This window comes from Xiphias gladius, chromosome 10 (assembly GCF_016859285.1).
Source record: "Xiphias gladius isolate SHS-SW01 ecotype Sanya breed wild chromosome 10, ASM1685928v1, whole genome shotgun sequence".
NCBI lineage: Eukaryota > Metazoa > Chordata > Actinopteri > Istiophoriformes > Xiphiidae > Xiphias > Xiphias gladius.
The window spans coordinates 12,401,404-12,421,921 of record NC_053409.1 but is presented as its reverse complement, the minus strand read 5'-3'; the positions used below and the strand labels follow the sequence as shown (position 1 = coordinate 12,421,921).

Sequence of the window (20,518 nt, the reverse complement as noted above, 5' to 3'; positions counted from 1 at the left end):
TTGGATAGGGGGTTAGTACTGCAATACAATGCAGCAGGTCCATGACAATACTGTATTTGAGGAAATTACATGGATCCACACAAACATTGATTGTGTACAGATCTTTTGCCTTGTTAAAATCTGGCCAGTGGTTTACATATACAGAATAGCTATATATACACATCTAATATAAAGTCTTTCAAAAGGGAGTATTTAGTGTTTATGAACTCTTCCTATTTAATATAATAAATCTGTTTTGTGCGTGGAAGAAGGGTTATTAAGGTGTTCTGGTTTATCAGACCGAACAGCGGCACTTTGATTATTTAGCGTCCCATAGTAGGCATGGTAACTGCAGGACTTTTCAAGGTGGCATCTTCAGCTTTCCATTGTGAGGTCACAGTTTTGATCTGTGTGTAGAACTGGATGCCCTGGAGAGAGAGAAATAAAAATATTTACATCAGAACTTAGACTGTTACATGTGTGTTTTTTCTTATTAGATACTTACTTGTTTCCCATAGAAGTTCATGTCCCCTCTGAAGGATCCTCTGGATCCAGTAAAAGATAACATTGGCAGTGGAACAGGGATGGGAACATTGACTCCAACCTGCAGGAAACAAGTATTGTCCCTTACATTTCTGTAAGTGTAAGCTTTGTAAAGCAATTCCGCGGAATCCCAAATTACTAGTATGAGTAGGATGTGGCTGATGAGAGATGTGGTACATCTATGCTGTTTAAAAAACAAGCTTACATTATCACGCTAAACACAGCTAAACCTGCGGCTTATATTTGCAGTTTTGAAAACATAACATGCTCTTATGAAAGGGAAGAAAAACTAAATAAAACATTTTGTTATGAAGGCAATAGGGGCATGGCGAGGTTGGTTTAGGGTGTTTGAAACAGTGGGAATAAGTTTGGATACACTACGGCCCTTCGATGAAGGTGCATGGGGGGGAAGAAAAAGGAAAAAAAGATGTTTGTTGCATTGAGGTTTGGAGAGGAGTACAGCACATGGTCTGCACAGCATTCCCCGACATGTGAATAGCAAACACAGGATAACTAGGCTCCGCAGGCAAACAAACAGGGAAAAATGGTGGCCATATTTAAGCTTAAACGTTGAGCAGGTTCCTAGGAATCCCTCTTGAGTTGAATTTCCCCTCCTCGAACACTGCCTTGAAAAATGTTTCTATGTCCCCCTGTTTTCATTTAACAAACGCATATTTGCACTAGCTATTTGTAGTTTTGACTGGTGGGGAAGTGAAGCAAAGGGGGTTGCTGAATGTGTGTATTTTAGGTCAGGGCAAACAAGGCTATACTTGACATGGAAAATAATTGTTTTTTTTAGAGTGTATTCAGGTTTTCAAACAAATGTGATGTGCTCCCTGTTAGAGATGCTGTACAGACATGACAGAGAGATGTGAATGTCTCCTTTCTCCCAAAACAGAGGAACACATTTGGAAGCTGCAGCCACTCACCTGGCCCACGTCCACCTCGTGAGTGTATTTGCGTGCAGTGGCGCCGTTTGTGGTAAAGATAGCTGTACCGTTGCCATAGGGGTTCCTGTTGACCAAACTGATGGCTTCATCCAGAGTGTCTGCCTCCAGAACAACCAACACAGGCCCAAAGATCTCTTCAGTGTAGCACTTCATCTCAGGCTGTAAGAGCACAAAGGTGAACACTTTTAATGGCAGTTTAGTCTTTATTTAGTTTTTATTTTTACACAAAGGTATTAAACCCACATACTGTGACACTGCCGATGATGGTGGGACCCACAAAGTTGCCGCTCTCGTAACCCTTAACCTTGACGTTTCGGCCATCCAGGAGCAGCTTCGCTCCCTCGTCCACGCCACTCTGGATCAGACTGCAGACTCTCTCCTTGGCCTGGGGAGAGATCAGAGGCCCCACATCTGCACCAGGCTGGTCTCCTAGCGGGGCCCCAGAAACAACAAGCTATAAGGTTACATGTATGATGCGAGCACTTTAAGGGCACAGACAGTCAAATGCTCCTTTTGCCACGAACACGCAAAAAGTCAGGACGAGGGGCACCCTGAGGCACTCCCTCAAAAATGGATACTTACTGGTTTCCTGTGTACTACACAAATAGAGTCCATATCACTGCAAACACAGAGAATCACTCTTTATTTTACTTCACAGTTTCCTTTCTCAGAGGATTTGATTCTCTGAACCACTATTTAGGTCTAGGCCGCAGATCTGCCCACAAATTTGCAGCATGGCTGACTCAACAAGCCCTCTCTCCCAGCTGACTCCAATGTGAAGTTACGACAGGGCAAAAGGCAAGAGGTGTGGTTAGGGCGGTGTGGGTGGCCGCGAGATGACTAAACCAAAGGCCCTCGGGGGGAACAGGCTCAGGAGAGACACAGAGGTGGTGGGTGGGGTGCAGGGGTGCGGTACCTGCATTCACGCGCAGAGCCTGGGCACGCTGCACCAGCTCCGGCAGCCAGCTCCGTGCCTCGCCTACCAGGACGGCTGTGGACAGGGCCATGCAGCGCTGTCCCGCCGCCCCGAACGCTGCACCCACAAGCTGGTTCAGAGTGTTCTCCTTGTTGGCATCGGGCATCACCACACCGTGATTCTTGGCTCCCTACAGTACATGAGTGGTGGTTAGCCTTCTGTAGTTTGATCTCCACATTGCAGTGACTGGTTAGTCACAAGTGAGGACATAATATCAGGGAATTATAAACAGCCAACCTACAAATTTTACATGGTAAACTTTGTCCACATTTTAGTCCATGTGACACACAGGACTGATGGACACAAATCCAAATAGGTGCAACATTTATAGGCCGCGTGACTCTCCAACAGTGATGCACAACTGCAACTGCTCTGCTGTTTCACACATTCCCTCTTCAACAATGACTGGGTCAAAAATACAACAATCTGTTGGCCAATGCTGCCACCTGCTGGACATATTCAGCAAGTCTGGGACTTTAACTGATGTGGCCTTATCATTTGATACTCACCATATTTGACTGGACCCGCTTGCCATTTTTAGAGCCCCTCTCATAAATGTACTCCCCAGCTTGATTTGAGCCAACAAAGCTGATAGCCTTGATGGCTGGATGGTCACAGATGAAATTCACAGCTGTGGCAGAGAGACATATAGAAAACGTATTAACTTAAATATCTTTTCATCAGCGACAGTAGTTACTAACGGTTTTTTATGTTAAATACTGTGTAGTACTGCATTACAAAGGAAATCCTGCAGTTAACGCCAGGAATGAAAAACTGATCAACCATCAGTGTAACAGATGATGAATTAAAAATACAAAAAAACATTTGCTGAGTACAGGTTCATAAATGCTAAAATGAACTTGCTCTTTCACAAGTGTTGAGAGATCCATTTCAAGATAAATTCCTGGGATCTTGCAGTAAGTGAAGGGCATCATTCCTCTTTTTTTTTTTTTTTGACAGATCCATCATATATTGATAAAAAGTCTAATTGAATTTTTGCTTTAGCATGGGAGCAGGGCTGCAACTAACAAATATTTTTATTATTGATTAAACTGTTGAATATTTTCTAGTTTATTTAATTAATTGTTTTGTCAATAAAAATACCATCACAACTTTCCCAGAGCCAAAAGTGACAGAGTCAGATGGTCTTGTCTTGTCTGACCAGCAGTCACAAACCCAAAAATATTTAGTTTGCTATCATAAAAGATGAAGAAAAGCAGCAAATCCTCACATTGGAGATGCTGGATCCAGCAAATCTGTGGTATTTTTGCATAGAAAATGACTAAATCAATGAATCATTTGGCAAAATAGTAAATCATTTTCTGTCGATCAACTAATCGATTGATTGTTTCAGCTCCACTTGAATGTTTGATTAAAAAGGAATAGAAAAAATTAATGTACTTTTGTGAAGAAAAAAAAAGAAAAACGTTTTTAAAACAAAATCAGACGCTTTGTCATTTAGTGGTAGCTTAGCCATGTGCCTATTTGATTTTAAAATGTATTTGTTTTGGCTACACACTGCACACAAAAGCAGAGGACTGTATAAAACCCAGCTGGCCAACTAATGATCCAGAAAGTATTTCACTCGCACATGACCGAGAAGCTTAATGGCCGTTTGTTTCAGACATTGAGATTCATGTCCAGATCTCACATCTTAGTTAATTTGGCCTTCTTGATCTGCCTGAAATAATACGGTTTCATCACATACACTGCCTTGTATCTGCACTTGAGATTAGGTTCAGACGCAGAACAGTATGTTCTGACGATCTCTGGCTAAAAGGTAACCGGCACCAGCTCTTACCAGCATGTTGGCCGTGGATGACGTTGAGCGTCCCGTCCGGAGCACCGGCATCCTGCATCATCTTAGCCAGCAGCATGGCGCAGGTCGGCACTCGCTCCGAAGGCTTCAGCAGGTAGGTGTTGCCACACACCATGCCCATGGGGAACATCCACAGAGGGATCATGGCAGGGAAGTTGAAGGGGGCGATGCCGGCACACACCCCAAGGGGCAGGCGGTAGGTGTAGGTGTCCATATCCTTGGTGATGGAGGACAGGGTTTCACCGAGCATCAGAGAGGTGATGCTGCAGGCGTGCTCCACAACCTCTGCGAAGGCAAGAAATACACAGTGTGCAACAAAACAAGTTATTTTGGTTGAGAGACACAGATGTGCCAAACTGTAGTAATCCACCTATTTCAAGAAAAAATATCAAAATCAAGTCAAAACTACAAATAAATGCCATATATTTGAAACTGTAACTCAAATAAGATCAACATTATCCTGTTTAAAAAGATTTTTCACCGAAGAGGAAAAACAGATTTGCTGTTTGAAGGCTACACTCAACGACTAAGTAAGACTTTCCACTGTGCAGTTATTGCACTGCAGTAATAATCATGGGTGATCATTCAAAGGGCTCATGAAGTAAACCGCCCTTTGTTCTGGTTTACCGAGATACCGAGCGAGTATAACTCATTAACCATTCCTCCAACCGCAAAGTAAACGTCTACATTACATGCAAATTTTTACTTATTTGTTGCTCTTTGTAAAAAGGTAACTCTGTGCACGCGTGTGAGCGGCTTAAACTTACGCAATCCTCTGAACACGTCCCCCTCTGCGTCTGCAAGGGTTTTGCCCTGTTCCACTGTGATGGCCTTAGCAAGTTCTTTCTGAAACACAAGACAGTCCTCGTCCTTTGTATTCAACTTCAGGTTTAATATAAACTGAAGAAGAGTTTTATTATACATGTAAAGAGCACGCGCCGCAGTAATATGGGCAAGGTAAATAAAATCAAGCTGAACAGGGCTAAAAAGGAAACTTTCAGTTGCACCTTACGCTTTGACCCTTTGACTTACAATGTTGTCCTTGATAAGCTGCTGATAGCGGAGAAAGACCTGCTGCCGAGCCAAGATGGAGGTCTCAGACCATGAGTGAAAGGCTCTGGAGCAAGAGTCCACGGCAGCCAGCATCTCCTCCTGGGTGGCTTTAGGTACGCGGGCGATCACCTCGTTGGTAGCCTGCAGAGGAGGGGGGGAAAAAAAAAAAAAAAAAAGCCGTCGGGATGAGTTAATTTACAATGTTAATACTCTAAAGATGAAGTAGTTTTAATCATCGGAGGGTGTTTAGTCCAGCAAAAGTTAGGTAACAGGTGAATCCTAGCAGATGTTTAACTTAAATACACTACGTGGGCTTTCATAAATAGATTTCCACTTTGAATCCTTATAGGACATATTTGTGAGTATTAGTTCATGACTTGTTGTCCAAGTGCTGCTGAGATAAGTATGTTCCTCACTGACTGGCAATGACAGATTCATGCTGGGAAACACTCTGGTTTCAAATTTGCAATTTTACCAAATGCTGCTATAGGATGTCCAACCACAGACACCGAACAGGCACTGTCGTTCAACATTATGCAACAGGTTAAGTAACTCTGTAGACTTTGTTTCCATGAGCCATGTCAGAGCTACCAAACCACAGTGTAGCATCACGCAGGATTGTCTTACTCTGTCCAGTATGTGGACGTCCCTACAAAGAGTGAGCGGTGCTTAGTGATCCGAGTCGGGTGAAATACTCACAGGGTTGTGAATATCCAGCCATTCTGAAGTCTTGGATTCGACAAACTTCCCATCGATGAGCAGCTTGGTGGTGGGCTGTGAGGAGACAGGTCACATTACATCGGCAGTCACGCAGCAGGTCAATTATCCACGTATGGCGTCGGATGTAAACTGCAAGAGCAGACTGACAAAGTGTGCACTGTTTCAACTCACCACTGAGGAGGAGTAGCACCTATGGCCAACTCTCAGTGGGACCTGAGAAAGAAACACAGCAGGGAGTCTGAAATCATCAAATGCAATACATTTTACGTATCTATCCAGAAGCTATAATTGTAGGTTTGGTTTACATATTTTGTAAAACATTCAAATGCACGCAATCGGCTTATTCCAGTTGCAGCCAGAGGGCCTACAAGTTTAATGAGCAACTACCAAGTATGGACTCATGAAGAGGCCCGAGGGGGACAAAGTCGAGCTGACTGGAGTGGACTGGAAGAATGAATGCATATGGAGCATGCATCAAAAGGTCCACTGAAGAGAGGAAACAACCGAAGTCAGTCCCACCTTTGTGAAATATATCAGTGTGCAATGCAATCATGACTCCTGGCACTTTGTAAACAAGGTGAGCTGTCAAAACTGGCCGGCGTCATTTGCAACTGAGAAGAGTCGTACAGCTTGAAAAGGTCCAGATCTTACCTGTGTTCTCAGGGCTGCTCTTAGTGCCGTTGACGCCATGGCGGAAAATGTTTGGGGTTTTTTTTTTTTTTTTCTTTTATTAAGTGCTAGGCCGAACTGACGTGACCAACGCCACAAGCGGGACGGCAGCCAGCGGAAGACGGCGTTCGGCTTTCCCCCTCAGACAGATGTATCGCCTGCGGGCGGGCTCGGAGGAAATCCGGGGCCTGCTATTGGCTCCGTGGTCGCACTTGCGGGGGCGCCTCCTATCCAATCCCCAGTTGTGGCTTTATTTAATCCCGCCTTAGCAGTGGAAGCTCGACTAACCATTGGATAAAAAAAAAAGAAAAAAGAAGTGGCAGTCTTCCATTTACTGGCTGGAAGTTACGCAACCAGGGGGCTGAGCCGAGCTAATTACGGGACCAAGTGTGAGAGTGTTGTCTTCTGGCCCAGTCTGCAACACGTTATTTACCCAGGACCAGAAGTGGGACGTCGCTGGGAAATGTGCAGGACATGATCAACGACTCTTTGAGCAAGCAGCGCAGTTCAGACCAGAAAAATAAATAAAAGTGATAACGTGATCGCAACCACAACAATGCACTTGTCCTTAGTCAAGGTACTGTAACAACACTGTTGGCCAAGTGTGTGTGTGTGTGTGTGTGTGTGTGTGTGTGTGTGTGCGCAGCGGGACGCTAATGTGGCCCGTATGAAACGCCAAAATGTTGCTTAGTCATGGACCAAAGAGTAGGTAGGAGGGAGTTTAGGGGCTCATCCTATTGGCTGCTGGGGGATGATGAGAGTGTGGTCAACTTTGAGGAAAAAACTGCTTGCAATAGTCTGGCTGTGTGGAAAACTGGAGCCAAAGAGCCATGGCAACCCAAACCAAGGTGAACCAGTAGACGCACAGTTAAAGCTAAAGTTAAAGTTAAAAAAAAAAAAAAGTTAACTATGTCGAGGGGTGTGGGGGTGTGTGTGTGTGTGTTTTCAAATGGACTGACTGTTCTCGTCTGGCTCTCTGTTTAGCCTGTTCTTCACGGATACTTCAGAAGCTCCTGCTCCTGGAGGGTTCGCATCGGTACGTCCCCGCCGCAGCCTTTCGTCCACTGCAGCTTGTATGTAAATCCTTGTGATGTCGACCGGCTGATTTAACTAACCTCTCGTGCGCCAGCTTTTGCTCTCAAAGGTATCGAATACGACCAGGCTCCAGTCAATCTGATCAGAGATGGAGGTCAGCAGGTACGACATACCCACACACGGGACCCGTGCCAACACCGACCGTGACACACTCTACATTATCCGTAGCAGGAGACGTGTCTAATCCATGTAGTCTGGCGTCTTTTGTGCATGGTGGAATAACATGTTAGAGTACAGTAGACATAAGGACAAGTTTAAATAAGACTAGGCCATTAGTCTGACAAAGGCTCTCCATGTGCTCAAGCTTACCCAACAGTACAAAGCCTTGAACCCCATGCAACAAGTGCCCGCGGTGGAGATCGACGGCGTCACCCTCTCTCAGTCGGTGAGTCCCCGGGCTCCTCGCCCACGCCGCCCTAACACTATTTCATGCAAGCGACGGTGACTCTCCAGCGGGCATGTTTCCGCTCACGCAGCTGGCAGTGATCCAGTACGTCGACGAGACCAGGCCGGGGCCCCGGCTCCTTCCGGCGGACCCCAAGGAGCGCGCCCAGGTTCGGATGATAAGCGATCTCATCGCCTCGGGGATACAGCCTCTGCAGGTGAGGGGGGTCACTGAAGCGGGCCGTTCAAGTGGTGTCTCTACTGTGGTTCACAAAAAACAAAACAAATAAATCAAGGCTTTGTAGGTTCAGGCGTGGAATTATAGTCACCCAATGTCACAACACAAGTTAACTTCACGATATTCATTCAAGCCTGGATGTTTCAGAATTTGTACGTGATCCAGAAGATAGGCGCAGAGAAGGTGCAGTGGGCCCGGCACTTCATTGATCGCGGTTTCCAAGGTCGGTGGAAGCTTGTCTTCATGACAACGCGTCGAGTTATTCCAAAAGGTTCATCCCCCCCGACATTCCTCACAGGGTCACTCACATGCATATTCTGTTCCCATCCAGCTCTGGAGCCCATTCTGAAGCAGACAGCAGGAAGATACTGTGTCGGGGACGAGGTAAGAGCCTGGGGTCAGCATATTGAAGCAGAGCAGTGTGGGGATACAGCAGACACCTCTCATTTGACTCATTTCGCACCTCTTAGATATCCATGGCAGACATCTGTTTGGTCCCACAAGTCTACAACGCAGAGAGGTAAGGTCACCCTGAACAACAGAAGATCAACATTAATGTTACACATTTTGTGCTTGATAGTGTTAGTCTTTTTTTTTTTTTATAAACCCTTCTGATTACATGAAATCTACCCTGCATATCCAGACTTTGCTTAACTTTAAAACCCCTATACGGAGAAGAATGACCATCTATGTCCTTTATCTCCACAGGTTCAAAGTGGATGTCGCACAGTATCCAACTATCGAAAGGTTAAACCAAACCTTACTTGAGATTGAGGCTTTCAAAGTGAGCCACCCATCTTGCCAACCAGACACACCTGCTGATCTACGTACATAAAATAACAGCTCGGCAGCTGCAGTCAGGCAACTTTATACATTCTTAAATAAAACACTTTGAAACAATCCTTTTTCAGTGCTGTTACTTTAAATAAGTAAAAAGAATAAGGTGACTGAGTTTAAAAATATTTATTAGCATTCAGATATACATTTTAATTTTATTCATTTTGCCCAGTCCAATACTTTACTGTCAAATAGGCACAGGTATGTGGGGAAAAAGTAAATGACATTAAGCAATGTGTAAATACATGCAGATCAGAGATTCGTTATGCAGAGTGCCCACCACTTGCAGCATATTGGCTGTATCATGGAAGTATGGATGGTTACTGAAGAGACCGTCATAAAAAAAAAGAAGGCTACAGTAAAGTATAAGCTGTCGAATATACATCATTATAATTCTATGACGTAAAGAAAGACAGCCAAGTAGAAAAAAAACTTGACAAATACACATGGAGATCATACTCTACTGTTTAAAGAGTAGAAAAACAATTTTCCTGCTTGGATTTCTTCCCTGATGAATCCATCACTTGTCACCAGGAACCTCCACCTTGCACTTGACTGTGTCGTTGTAGAAAGTACCAGAGCAGTCCGACCCGCCGAACACCAGCAACGTGAAGTGGACTTTGACGTTTTCACCCTTTTCATGCTTCTCGGTGTCCGTTAGGATGGAGCAGCCCAAACTTATCATGCTGTGTCCAGCGCGAGGCTTGGAGCAAAGCGCAGGAGACGCCACTGAACTCCACATGTTGGTATCTGAGGACAAACCAAGGCAGGAGGACTCGCTGTATAAAACAATGTGTGTGAGACACACTGAAAACAGGGGGACTCAAAATAAAATGTTGTCTTAGTTCCAAACAAACCTTACTGAACAATTATGGTCTAATATGGATCATACTGATGTAGTACTTTATATCCATTTACATGGATTCAACTGATGGAATTGGCAGAAACAACATAAAAAAAGTGAAAGGACCAGTTACCCACCAGTGCTGAAGATATGTACGTCTTGTAGGGCTCCGATTGCACTGCAGCCCCCACTGACTAAAATCCTGTTGTCTGAAACTGGGAGCGCCGCATGAAATCTGTCCACGTACAAGCAGGAAGGTTTATCTCTCTACCATTATTCTTCTAGAGCCAGTCTTTACATATTTTTAAGACAACTCAATTTGTATTATTTTTTTATGTTCAGCTTAAAAAAATAATAAATAAATAAATAAATAAAAATAAAGCCAGATGGGTACATCAATGACATTTCTCAAGGTTGATTAGCTCTGTACTCACCCTCGAGGCAGTGGTGGCATGTTCCCACTCTTCACAGCTGTGTACTCCATGAATCCTTCACGCAATAAAGAAAAAAAAGAAAAAAATATACACATAAGTGCAAACCTCGACACAAAAATTACCCCTTATTGCAGCCAGTGAATCTGCATCTTACCCAGATCTAGAACGTGGAGATCATTAAGGTAGGTTGCAGTCTTCCGGCCACCAAATATTATCAACCTCTGTGAGAGAAGTGTGGCCGAGTGCCTGTTAAATACAAACATTATGTTATTCTTGGGGGGGGCTTCACAGTAAATCTACTGTAGCTGTTGTCAAAAGGGCACTGACCCAAACCGAGGCAGAGGTCTGTCCCCCTCCACAATGGGCTGGTACCAGAGTTCAAACTCTGGGTTGAAGATGTACAAAGCATTACTGCAGGATTTATCCCCAGAAGAATGGCCCGGCAGGACTCCGCCGAAGACAAAGAGCTCTCTCTTATAAAACGCTGCAGAGTGATAGGCCAAAGTTGGCACATTCCCTTTTGCCTACAGGGGGTGAATCCACACAAAACAATCTCCGCTCGAGTATTTGATAAGAATTCGAGAACCACAACGTGTTAGTGACTTGCAACAAACCCACAGTGACAAGCTTCCACTTCCAGGTCAGAGTATTAAGGACGTAGAGCTCGCTGTAGTGCTGACCTTCCCTCAGGCCACCGTAAACAAAGACTGACTTGGAGTCCGGGTCATAGGTTGCAGAGTGTCCTCGGGCACATGGTGGTACAGGTCCAGAAGCAGAGGAGTTCATGGGGAACCAGAAGTCACTGTCTGGGAAAAGGTCAGGAAACCAAATACGAAAAATGCAAGTGGAAATGCAGTCAATGTAAAATTAGTATTTTAGGGCCTTCTAATGTGTCTTGATTTCTCCTTTGGTGCTACACACTTTAAATCTGGTAACTTAATTTAATCCTAAAAGCTGACATGCTTTATGGCCAAACAAATAATTCAACAAACCCCACTGACCTAACTCAAGCTTCCACAGGGAGTCCTTGCAGTAGTTTTGTTCTGCCATCTCCCCCCCGATGAGGACGGCGGTGTGAGGGTCACTCAGACACATCGTATGGCTCCAGCGCGTCGATGGACACACTGAAACTGAATCAAAATCTTTGTCAAAACCCATTTTTGTGCATTCAGAAGTGACCAACATGGGGGTTACGTTTTTGTTCATGACCTTCTCTGTTCTCATTCTTGATCTGCACCGCCATCTCTTCTTGGCTGTTCATCCTGGACAGCCTCTTTTTCTTAGGGGTTGAAGCCTGGTCTATGTCCTCGGCGAGACTGTCCATGTCCTCAGAGCTCCATGTCAGGTGGTCTCTCTTACCGATAACAGTCCACCTGGGTGTCTTGTCCTTTACCAGGTACAGACTAAGTTACACGTGTCACGTGCAGGCATAACTATATTCTTAAGCACGGCTCTTACCGTTGGCCAAACTGGGGGTTTATATCCCACAGTGGAATCACTGGTGTCAATTTTATTCACTTGGATCTCAGCAAAACAAACACTGTCGCCCAACTGTGAGGAATTGGGAGTTATCTGCCAGACAGGACAATAATGAAATATTGCAACAAAAGCACAGAATGTCAAAAACAAATTTTAACCCTACATATCTTACCGTTTCATTTTCAGCACTCTGGTGTAATACGCTGCAGAGATCAGTTGAATTGTTCTGTTCTAGATACAAACACTTCATTTGAACCCGAGGAGTACTGCTAAGGACACTGGTTTCATCCTGTGGTTGGTTACAAGTCATCACATGAAGGTAAACTGTGAAAAAGCACTGTACAATATGAGCCAAAGCCCCTATGGACTGTACCTTCTATGTGCAAAATTCAACCATAACCAATATTAACAAGAAAATGTGCTCAGTAGGGCGCAGACCTCCGCCAAGGCCAATGTCAAACAACATACACCAAGACTACAGAGGAAAAAAAATTCAAATTCATAGTAAATGTTCCAGATCTGCTCCAGAATTTAACAGGTTCTTCCCTGGCCCATGCCCCATCCCTCCACCAAGCTCTGTGCAAATCGGTTCAGTGCTTTTTGCGTAATCCTGCTGACAAACAGAGACAGACAGACGTGGGTGATCACATAACCTCCTTGGCGGAGGTAATGAGTATCATGGTCGGTTATGCGAGATGCAGTACAAGCATTGGAATACATGCGGCTGTTTTCCTGATGGTGAACATTGAACTTTCATTTACTGCAAACCTCTCACCCCTCCACACACTGTGAGCACAATCTTGCCATAAACTCCTCTCCTGCCCCTCTCTGCTGCCACTGTGACGATGTCCAAGCTCCAGTCACCCTCCCAAGTCAGGCACCTGAGTTCAAAGAGGAGTTCTCAAATTTACACCCGTTTTGTTTGGTTTTTTTTATGAGTGTGTGTGTGTGTGTGTGTGTGTGTGTGTGTGTGTGTATACCTTGCATGGGCTGACAGAATCCCAATTTTCTGGGCCTGTACCTCTGCACTGACCAGAACCTCGGCTGAGAGTATCGTGTCACTGCCGTTCCACTCTCCCAGACCAAAGATGACCAGCTGCTTGGGCAGAGGCAGCGGGATGTGGACTTGAAAGCACCTTCGGTTGGATTTGCTGCCAAAGGAAAGGCCCGGACAAGGCGTTTGGGTGGCTGTTTTTTTTGGGAAAACGGGCGTGTGGAGGTTTCCAGAGATGCATACCTGATGAACTGGCGGGGGGCGTCGCGCAGGGACCAAAGGACATAAAAATTCAACTTCCCCATGTTGTGTCAGGGTGGCGGGCGCCCGCTGCAGACCGAGCCGTCGGAGCGTGGCCCTAGCTCTTAATGAGACTACGAAGCCCGCAAAACTGGGCGCAACGGGGTGGGGGTGGGGGTGGGGCTTGGTTAAACGCTTCTGATTGGCTGAGCCGAGCTCCAGGCCGCTGTAATACCTCACACCTGTAGTCAAAAAAGCAATTAGTGTTGTAGCGTGGATTGGATTCTTTTATTCTCTGTATTTTATTTTATTTTATTTTTTTGATTAACGGCTTTCCGCCTGTGTAAACAACTGAAGTGGGGGAGGAATTAAGTGGGTTTACTCAAAGCAGCCGGAGCTTAGTTTTACAGTTTATTTTTATATATGAGACTACTCTGAGCCTTTTATTTGTAATGGAAAACCGCAGATCCCATAATGTGAAGCAAAATGTATTCAATAAGTCATCAAACAGAAGAGTAAAGAATTAAGGGTGAATTTTTTAATCAGCTGATTGGAGATTAGAGCAAAAGTGTAATCAGCACCACTTACACAAAAATAAACAAATGAAACTGACTCAATTTAGCTACTGGCTGGTGCAGATAATATATTCACAAGTGTGTATATATGGAACAAAGTTGCAATTTATATTTGCAAAAACTGTGATGATTTACCAGTACATTGAATAAGTTACTGCATATCTACTGTCAAAATCATCAATAAAGTGTAGCTGAATGAATGCAGAGCTTGGAGTCTTAACTAAACCATAACATGTTTGCAGCAGCATTATATAAGAATACTTTAAGAATATATCTATCCTGCTGATTCTTCAGAAATCCAGGAAAACGTGAGTGACACTAGATGTAACTCTGGATTCTGACCGGCCTTTGGGGTGAACTGAAAATAAAACCTGGTTTCATCAGCTCCCCTGTAACAATTACATCAATCCCCTAATGCCACAATTTAATGGAAACACAAGGGACCATCCTACAGGGCTTTTCTAATCCTGGTTCTGCAATGAGACTGTTGTGAAATAAGAGGCCACACACACCAGCAGTCTTAAGGGCATTTTTCAAGTTAATCATGTTGCAACATTTAGCTTCTGTACAACAAACTAATGAACACAGTTGTTCACTGTTATTTATTTTTTTTACCAAGGACGTTATATTTTCACCTGTGTCTGTTTGTTGGTTGTTTTGTCAGCAGGACTACACAAAGAGTACTGAACCAATTTGCACTGGCCTCGGCAGAGGTCTGCACTCTGCTGACTGCCATTCTACTTGATGTATGAGTTCATCTAATCCGCAAATTAATCACAAAGAAAACTAGACAATCCTCTCTTTATTGTGGAATATAAATTTCAGGAACAAATATCATAACTTACAGTGAAGGTACAGTACAGCAAACATGGGAGGCTCTCAGCCTGTTGCTTTACATTGTGTACAGCGCTAGCAGCCCGATCTGTGACATCTTTGGAAACATGCGCACACGTGAACATGGCAGAAGCATTGATTTTGAACACAGAGTGAAACAAAGCTCTTCAGCGCAATCAAATCCAAAGTAGGCCTGACGCACTGAGGATATTAAAAAACAAACACACTGACTTTCACTTACATAGACCTGTGCACAAATTACATTTAGATTTAATATTACAACTGCTCCCTTCCTCCAAAACAGCAAATTAAAGGGGGGCGAGGCAATTGTAAATATTTAATCTTTATTACATAATAAGAGCTTTATGTGATAAGGGATGGCTTTTATTTGTGTCATAAAAAAGCGCACTCTGAAAAACTGTTACCACTTGTGTCAGTACATTCAACTTATACCTTTTACCAACGCACCACTATGACAGAAGACGTGTCTGTGCGGAGTTTGTAGTCTCCATTATCACATGATTAGATTTAACACCGATTTAAAAAAAAAACGAATAACTTACGCTACAAAGCAGAAGGATAAATACAAGTAACAACAGCAAAGCAACAGAACAATCATGATCATAGAAAGTGGACGCAAACTCACAGACTACGGAAAACCTCCATTTCTTTGGAGCTGATTAAGCACCTGGCCTGGTGAAATATATGTTCTGTGCAGATGTTCCCTGATCACTGCTACCGTAGAAATGTTATGGCTGAAGACAATATGTTTTACGACGGTCTCTTGACCAAATAGCACAGTGCATACATGTGAACATGGCCCCTATGCAAAGCTTCTTCAAATATCTATCAGCAAGACACTGGAGCAGATGTTGCATTGAAAACTATCTGACAATAAATGTAAATTCGACATGTGGCAACACAAGCTGATAGTGATAAAAAATAGATATGCCTGTATTTAATTTTTTATATTATAAGTTTGTTTGTTTTTCCAGTTATGGAATCAAAAAATAATTCATCCTTATTAAGAGTAACATTCTGAAACAATAGATTGGCAGCTCAGGCACTGTAATAAACCCTGTAGTAAAGAGTTTTATTTCTCCATAGTGAGTAGGAGTTGTCAAACTTCAGCAGGTAAGTGCCTTCACCTGGAAAATCATGGCTCCCCCCATAGACAGACAAGTGACTGTCCTGACGATATACAGGTAAGATTTCAGCCAAGTTTGAGTTGGTTTGAGTTTTGGAGCCCTTCTCAACATCTCCGTTACTGACAGGCCCTGGAAACAGAAATGACATAAACCGCAAAGTCAACACACTGATCCCAGCTGTGGGGAAACATATGAAAACACAATTAGGGTGGGTCTGATAGATACAGGATACCTGATGTATTTTCATAGAAATCATCCAACTGACCTTCCAGCTCCTCCTCTTCATCTTCGTCATCACTTGACTCACTGATGTGCACTGTGATAGACCGGTTCGTGACAGGAGTCCAGTCAAAATAGATGCCGAAGCCAATGTCATAACCGTCTGTAGCGAACTCCCAGCACACTTTTTTGGCCTCGGGGACAGTGGGCACGTGAACTGTCATGATGTCGCCTCGGTACACTGTCACCACGCTGTCCTTCTCCGGTCGGAGCTTCGCCTTCAGCTCCTTCAGTGCAGCAGATGTCCATGTTGTTGGGGGTTGCAGGGGCGGCATCTGGGCTGCCATCGGGAGGTAGAAATGGCAATGTGTTCACAAAAAGCACAACGGCGGCTCTGATTATTACCTATCTATCTTAGATAAGCCTTATATAATTGTAGGTTTATCTTTTTAGAGCTTATATTACAATACGAACGCATCTGTGACAGATTTATGAAACCTCTGAATCTAAATCATAGATAAAACAAAGGAGCAGGCATGATGGAACACTCAGCAGGGCCTCACCTGTCATCTCAGTGGAGAGCTGACAGTTCCCAGCACAGTTGTTCTCCTCGCCTCCTTCCCCAGGGGCCGGCTCAGCAGGGGCCTCTTCATTACCCTCAAAATACACATGCAGTACAAGACACATTATTACAGAGAAATGAAATCAGAGTTTTTCCTCCCTGTTTATTGCCACTCAGTCACAGCTTGTCCAACATACTCAGAACATTGACTACCTCCGCAAGCTGCCCTGAATCCTCCTTGGTTTCATCCATGTTGGCCTGGTTTTGGGACTGGTTAAAGCTCTGCGAAAGATCGGTATTCTGGAGCCTGAGGTGAAGACAGAACAGCAGCAGAAAACAAATCCCAATATTTACAAGGTGAAGACATTAGGATGTAATATGAGTAGCTAGCAGTGCGTGTCAGCCCTTACAGCAGCATTATAAGAAACACTCTCTGCAGCAACAGGTTACCTGTCCAGCGGACTGTTGTCGCACTGGTTGGATGTTATTCCGGGGAAGGACGAGAAGGAGAGGGATGACAGCCGTGACTGGAGCTCAGACGTAGCCTCTAATCTCTCCATGGCTGTAAAACAAGGCAAACACCTCGGTCTGCGTGGCTGGAAAAAGAGGAAACCCCGCCCCCCTTCCAACCACAGGGAGGCTCGGAGATGACAACACTGCAACTAGCCCGCTAACGCAGGCGCGATAAACTAAGCAAACTGCAATCTGACACGAATGGACCGCGTTAACCACAGCGCAGACTTGTGATATGATAGCTAAAGCCGTGGGAAGGAATAGTGTGTGTGTGTGTGTGTGTGTGTGTGTGTGTGTGTGTGTGTGTGTGGTCGGTTCCGGCCTCACCAACTGGCTCCATCTTGGCAAACTGGCATTAGCTCGCAGCTGTCTCGCTGGCTAGCTCGCATTAGCTACCTAGCAAGCCTCTCAAAGTGCAGCCGGGGCTGCGGGCACACCGAGCACAAACTTGCCTTACCACGACGTAACGCCGAGAACCCGACGACTCGACGCGGCAGCACTTTGGTCCGACTCAGGCCGCCAGGAAAGAAGCCTCCATGTCGCTGCGATCATGTGACGGACGTCTCCTCGGCGCTGCCCTTTGACAGGAAAAAACAGCCGAATTTTTTGGAGACTTCCGCGTTTCCGCGAGTGTCAGCGAAAATCGGCGAATCTGAGGCACGTTGCTCCTCTTCACCGCGTGCGTCCCGCCGCGGCCCCGCGGATGCCCACCCGCCGGCGAACGCGCGCGGCAGCTGTGGATTTGAAAACACTGCGCTAAAGCCGGGTCGCAAGGCGAGGGAGACTTTTGTTTTATCTGGTTTTAAATGTACATTTTCTAGGCCTCCTACGTGCACGAGGTGAAGGGCGGTCTTACGTGATGTCAAGATGGCACGTTTTCATGAACACTTTTATTTGTGATGTATCTGCAATATGTCACAGAATAAACCGAGTACTGCTGCTTCTTGTGCATTGTGAAAAAGCATTTCTCTTAACAGATTTACCATACTTTTTTTTGGCATGAAAAAACAAAAATACTAAAAAAAAAAATCACATACAGCTGTAGGTATCACACGATAGATTGCTCAGTCCCTTTTATTCAAATGTATTCTGCCACATGTTACATTACAATTTCCAGAGCTCTATGTTTAACACGAGGGGCTGAGACTTTAAACTTGGTGCTGCGGTGGTCATCCTAGAAGAATATAAGATTCACAGGGGAGTGTCAGTGTCAAACGCCACTGGCGGCTCCAGCAGGGATTTGTACGCTGCGGCGATGCGCTGCTGCAAAGATCTACGGCTTGATAGAAGCTTCAGCAGCGGCGTCTCCTTGGTCTGGGCGTCAGTGAGAGAAATCCAGGGGAAAGGCCTTTGAGGGGGAAATTAAGGTCAAAGCACAAGGGTAATTTAAATGGCTGCCTGGTTTCTTTTCTTTAAATCGTTCCAGTTAGAATAGCCCCCCCCCCCTCTTCTCTTTGATGTAACACTGCACTACGGTAAAGTTCAAAGAAATCCACATTTAATCCTCCGGACATTCACTGTACAGCGTTGTACTCACTCATCTCCGGAGAGGGAAGCTGCGCAAGGTGAACTGATGAAGCTCTGTGCGTTTAACTGCACGGCTTGTGTCCGCTTGTCCCCGAAGAGGCTTCTGATCAGAGAGAGGGCATCGCCGGATCGCAGACCGGCAGAGGTGCAGGTGTTCAGCAGGCTGTACAACACTGCACACAGCCAGCTGAGACTCAGAGCGAGGCCGCCTTGGTATGGGAGTCACAAGTCCGCTTACCAGTTACAGGCGAACACAGCTTAATTCATATCAACAATGTCAAACCCAGGGTGAGGCCTCGCTGCAATCAAATCAAAGTGTTCACCCGTACATCTTCAATAACAGTCCACAATAATTCAATGTGACGTACCACTCATCATAAGAGGGTGCGATGCTTCTATCAGCAAGGGATCTTTCAAAGCCGCGGGCAGATCTGCGCAGGACAGCCACACGCCCGCGGTGTCACAACCGCCAAAGTCGTACTGTGGTTTTAGAATGAAGTCGTGTCCAAGGAGTCGAGCCAATCTGAAAGAGAAATTCGGAACGGAGGGACTCATTGACTGAAAATATCCAAAAAAAAAAACAAAAACATATATGTATCGGTTGTATGTGTGTATGAGTGCGGCGGGACCTGGTGACAGGCACAGCGGAGGGGAAGCTGTACACGAGGCAGCGCTTTGGCAGGTGAGAGTGGAGGTCAGCGCAGACCTTCGGGAGGTGAGAGGGCAGACAGCAGAGGAACAGGACGTCTGCCCATGCCGCCAGTCGGCGGTTGTCGCAGAAACACTCCACCCCGGTCTGGACGAGTTCCACTGAAACACAAAAGCAACAGAGCCAACATAAGAGCGGGATCCTGAGTATATGAAAAGGGAGGGGTTTTTTTTTCAGAGTGGGCTCAAGGTGCAGTTTTGTCAAATCTATTCATGTTTAAATATTAACTCCTAAATATCCCGTGGTCATACCCAGCACCTCAACGCCGTTCACTGTGTAAACTGAGCATGTTAAGTGTTGTTTAAGAACATGGTGAGTGGCTTATAGGCGCACGTCCAAGTCATGCACTTCGGAATCTCTTGCATGACCTGTGACAGCTGCCTGCTTCTTTGTGACATTAGCATTAGGATTGTTAGGATTTAGTGGCACATTAACACCGGACAAAAAAAAAAAAGGCATTTTCGCTCGCAGAAGAGAGAACATAATGCATTTATTAGTCGTTATTGATTTATCTGTCAACGGGAGCCAACACCATTACACAGTGGTGACTTTAGTGAGCGTCCCTGCATCCGAACAACTGAATGAGCAGTTGATTGGCCGTAGGGTTGCCTTGAATTTTTTTCCAGTGTACCTGCAGATTCCGGTCTTCTAGTGGAGACCTTAATGTGTGATGGTTCGACGCCAGTCATTTGCAGGAGGGAGCGCAGCAGCTGTCTTCCCACGTGACCCAGCCCAAGTATCCCCACACAGAGGCCACGGTCTTCTCTGCTCGCAGCGTGACGTCTGATGCCACACCTAAATGCAGCCGTGTTTCAGTTAGAGCGACTCAAAGACAGTGCCGTGCACCACGCTCGCCCCGTGTGTCACGATCACTCCCAACAGGCCTACGGGTAAATTTACCTCAGTGAGCGGACGAGTTTGCACAGGTACAGAGCGTGCGCGCACCCGCAAAACGCGAGTCCGGCCGCGCGCGCACGGAGGTGAAGTAACGCTTTCTCGTCTTCATTCAGTCCAGACTCAAACGACAAACTGCTCAAACCGGCAGCTACGTCCACCATCGCCCACAAGTTTCAACGGGGGGCGAGAAAGTACAGAGAGCGGATACTGACAAGGTTTACAACAGAGTTCGAATTTGCTTCGTCGCCCTGTTGTCATGCCAACAACTCTCGATTTAACG

The 20,518-nt window shown here is 45.3% G+C and overlaps 5 protein-coding genes across 10 annotated transcripts; 1 reads left to right on the top strand and 4 right to left on the bottom strand.

Annotated features, from left to right (window-relative positions):
• Positions 1-9: 9 nt before the first annotated feature.
• aldh6a1 (aldehyde dehydrogenase 6 family, member A1) lies at positions 10-8,286 on the bottom strand. Of its 2 annotated transcripts, none has more exons than XM_040136724.1 (12): positions 8,114-8,286; positions 6,212-6,253; positions 6,020-6,094; positions 5,300-5,461; positions 5,035-5,113; positions 4,250-4,552; positions 2,958-3,079; positions 2,389-2,578; positions 1,720-1,901; positions 1,452-1,631; positions 485-583; positions 10-407 (listed from the first exon to the last, which is right to left on the bottom strand). In XM_040136724.1, the coding sequence occupies exons 1-12, from the start codon at positions 8,138-8,140 to the stop codon at positions 303-305; spliced, it is 1,566 nt and encodes a 521-aa protein (XP_039992658.1). In that variant the 5' UTR covers positions 8,141-8,286; the 3' UTR covers positions 10-302. The 2 variants fall into 2 exon arrangements, with proteins under 2 accessions (XP_039992658.1, XP_039992657.1); XM_040136723.1 differs by lacking the exon at positions 8,114-8,286 and adding an exon at positions 6,692-7,014 and having other exon boundaries at positions 11-407.
• On the top strand, positions 7,082-9,328 carry gstz1 (glutathione S-transferase zeta 1). 2 transcript variants are annotated; one of them, XM_040136725.1, is made up of 9 exons: positions 7,082-7,286; positions 7,694-7,745; positions 7,839-7,906; positions 8,109-8,189; positions 8,281-8,406; positions 8,574-8,649; positions 8,758-8,810; positions 8,897-8,946; positions 9,135-9,328. In XM_040136725.1, the coding sequence occupies exons 1-9, from the start codon at positions 7,266-7,268 to the stop codon at positions 9,259-9,261; spliced, it is 654 nt and encodes a 217-aa protein (XP_039992659.1). In that variant the 5' UTR covers positions 7,082-7,265; the 3' UTR covers positions 9,262-9,328. The 2 variants fall into 2 exon arrangements, with proteins under 2 accessions (XP_039992659.1, XP_039992660.1); XM_040136726.1 differs by lacking the exon at positions 7,082-7,286 and adding an exon at positions 7,381-7,557.
• Positions 9,329-9,374: 46 nt separating this feature from the next.
• On the bottom strand, positions 9,375-13,393 carry zgc:163014 (uncharacterized protein LOC100038766 homolog). 2 transcript variants are annotated; one of them, XM_040136721.1, is made up of 13 exons: positions 13,258-13,393; positions 13,001-13,171; positions 12,796-12,901; positions 12,193-12,309; positions 12,000-12,113; positions 11,751-11,928; positions 11,543-11,671; positions 11,160-11,347; positions 10,869-11,065; positions 10,696-10,787; positions 10,542-10,596; positions 10,245-10,342; positions 9,375-10,013 (listed from the first exon to the last, which is right to left on the bottom strand). In XM_040136721.1, the coding sequence occupies exons 1-13, from the start codon at positions 13,317-13,319 to the stop codon at positions 9,784-9,786; spliced, it is 1,737 nt and encodes a 578-aa protein (XP_039992655.1). In that variant the 5' UTR covers positions 13,320-13,393; the 3' UTR covers positions 9,375-9,783. The 2 variants fall into 2 exon arrangements, with proteins under 2 accessions (XP_039992655.1, XP_039992656.1); XM_040136722.1 differs by having other exon boundaries at positions 11,543-11,665.
• Positions 13,394-14,613: 1,220 nt separating this feature from the next.
• Positions 14,614-17,836, bottom strand: tmed8 (transmembrane p24 trafficking protein 8). Of its 3 annotated transcripts, none has more exons than XM_040138115.1 (6): positions 17,558-17,836; positions 17,043-17,154; positions 16,806-16,899; positions 16,594-16,687; positions 16,077-16,370; positions 14,614-15,940 (listed from the first exon to the last, which is right to left on the bottom strand). In XM_040138115.1, the coding sequence occupies exons 2-6, from the start codon at positions 17,150-17,152 to the stop codon at positions 15,723-15,725; spliced, it is 810 nt and encodes a 269-aa protein (XP_039994049.1). In that variant the 5' UTR covers positions 17,153-17,154; positions 17,558-17,836; the 3' UTR covers positions 14,614-15,722. The 3 variants fall into 3 exon arrangements, with proteins under 3 accessions (XP_039994049.1, XP_039994048.1, XP_039994046.1); XM_040138114.1 differs by having other exon boundaries at positions 17,563-17,825; XM_040138112.1 differs by lacking the exon at positions 17,558-17,836 and adding an exon at positions 17,433-17,551.
• A 216-nt stretch (positions 17,837-18,052) lies between these two features.
• Positions 18,053-20,196, bottom strand: noxred1 (NADP-dependent oxidoreductase domain containing 1). Its single transcript, XM_040138116.1, has 5 exons — positions 19,973-20,196; positions 19,262-19,442; positions 19,001-19,155; positions 18,643-18,841; positions 18,053-18,453 (listed from the first exon to the last, which is right to left on the bottom strand). The coding sequence occupies exons 1-5, from the start codon at positions 20,028-20,030 to the stop codon at positions 18,297-18,299; spliced, it is 750 nt and encodes a 249-aa protein (XP_039994050.1). The 5' UTR covers positions 20,031-20,196; the 3' UTR covers positions 18,053-18,296.
• Between the last annotated feature and the right edge of the window lie 322 nt (positions 20,197-20,518).

Excerpts from the sequence above, each read along its gene's own strand:
- aldh6a1 (XM_040136723.1), bottom strand. The coding sequence starts at position 6,730 with ATGGCGTCAACGGCACTAAGAGCAGCCCTGAGAACACAG. Across the intron at positions 1,902-2,388 it reads GGCTCTGCGCGTGAATGCAG|GAGACCAGCCTGGTGCAGAT; the intron begins GTACCGCACCCC and ends GGGCCCCGCTAG. Across the intron at positions 584-1,451 it reads ACGAGGTGGACGTGGGCCAG|GTTGGAGTCAATGTTCCCAT; the intron begins GTGAGTGGCTGC and ends TGTTTCCTGCAG.
- gstz1 (XM_040136725.1), top strand. The coding sequence starts at position 7,266 with ATGCACTTGTCCTTAGTCAAG. Across the intron at positions 8,650-8,757 it reads CATTGATCGCGGTTTCCAAG|CTCTGGAGCCCATTCTGAAG; the intron begins GTCGGTGGAAGC and ends GTTCCCATCCAG. Across the intron at positions 8,947-9,134 it reads CAAGTCTACAACGCAGAGAG|GTTCAAAGTGGATGTCGCAC; the intron begins GTAAGGTCACCC and ends TTATCTCCACAG.
- zgc:163014 (XM_040136721.1), bottom strand. The coding sequence starts at position 13,319 with ATGGGGAAGTTGAATTTTTATGTCCTTTGGTCCCTGCGCGACGCCCCC. Across the intron at positions 13,172-13,257 it reads GCCCCCCGCCAGTTCATCAG|CAAATCCAACCGAAGGTGCT; the intron begins GTATGCATCTCT and ends TTCCTTTGGCAG. Across the intron at positions 10,343-10,541 it reads ATGCCACCACTGCCTCGAGG|ATTTCATGCGGCGCTCCCAG; the intron begins GTGAGTACAGAG and ends GTACGTGGACAG.
- tmed8 (XM_040138112.1), bottom strand. Across the intron at positions 16,900-17,042 it reads GACAACAGTCCGCTGGACAG|GCTCCAGAATACCGATCTTT; the intron begins GTAACCTGTTGC and ends TCTTCACCTCAG. Across the intron at positions 16,688-16,805 it reads ATTCAGGGCAGCTTGCGGAG|GGTAATGAAGAGGCCCCTGC; the intron begins GTAGTCAATGTT and ends GTGTATTTTGAG.
- noxred1 (XM_040138116.1), bottom strand. The coding sequence starts at position 20,030 with ATGACTGGCGTCGAACCATCACACATTAAGGTCTCCACTAGAAGACCG. Across the intron at positions 19,443-19,972 it reads TAGAAGACCGGAATCTGCAG|TGGAACTCGTCCAGACCGGG; the intron begins GTACACTGGAAA and ends TTTGTGTTTCAG. Across the intron at positions 18,454-18,642 it reads GCTTCCCTCTCCGGAGATGA|GCCTTTCCCCTGGATTTCTC; the intron begins GTGAGTACAACG and ends TCCCCCTCAAAG.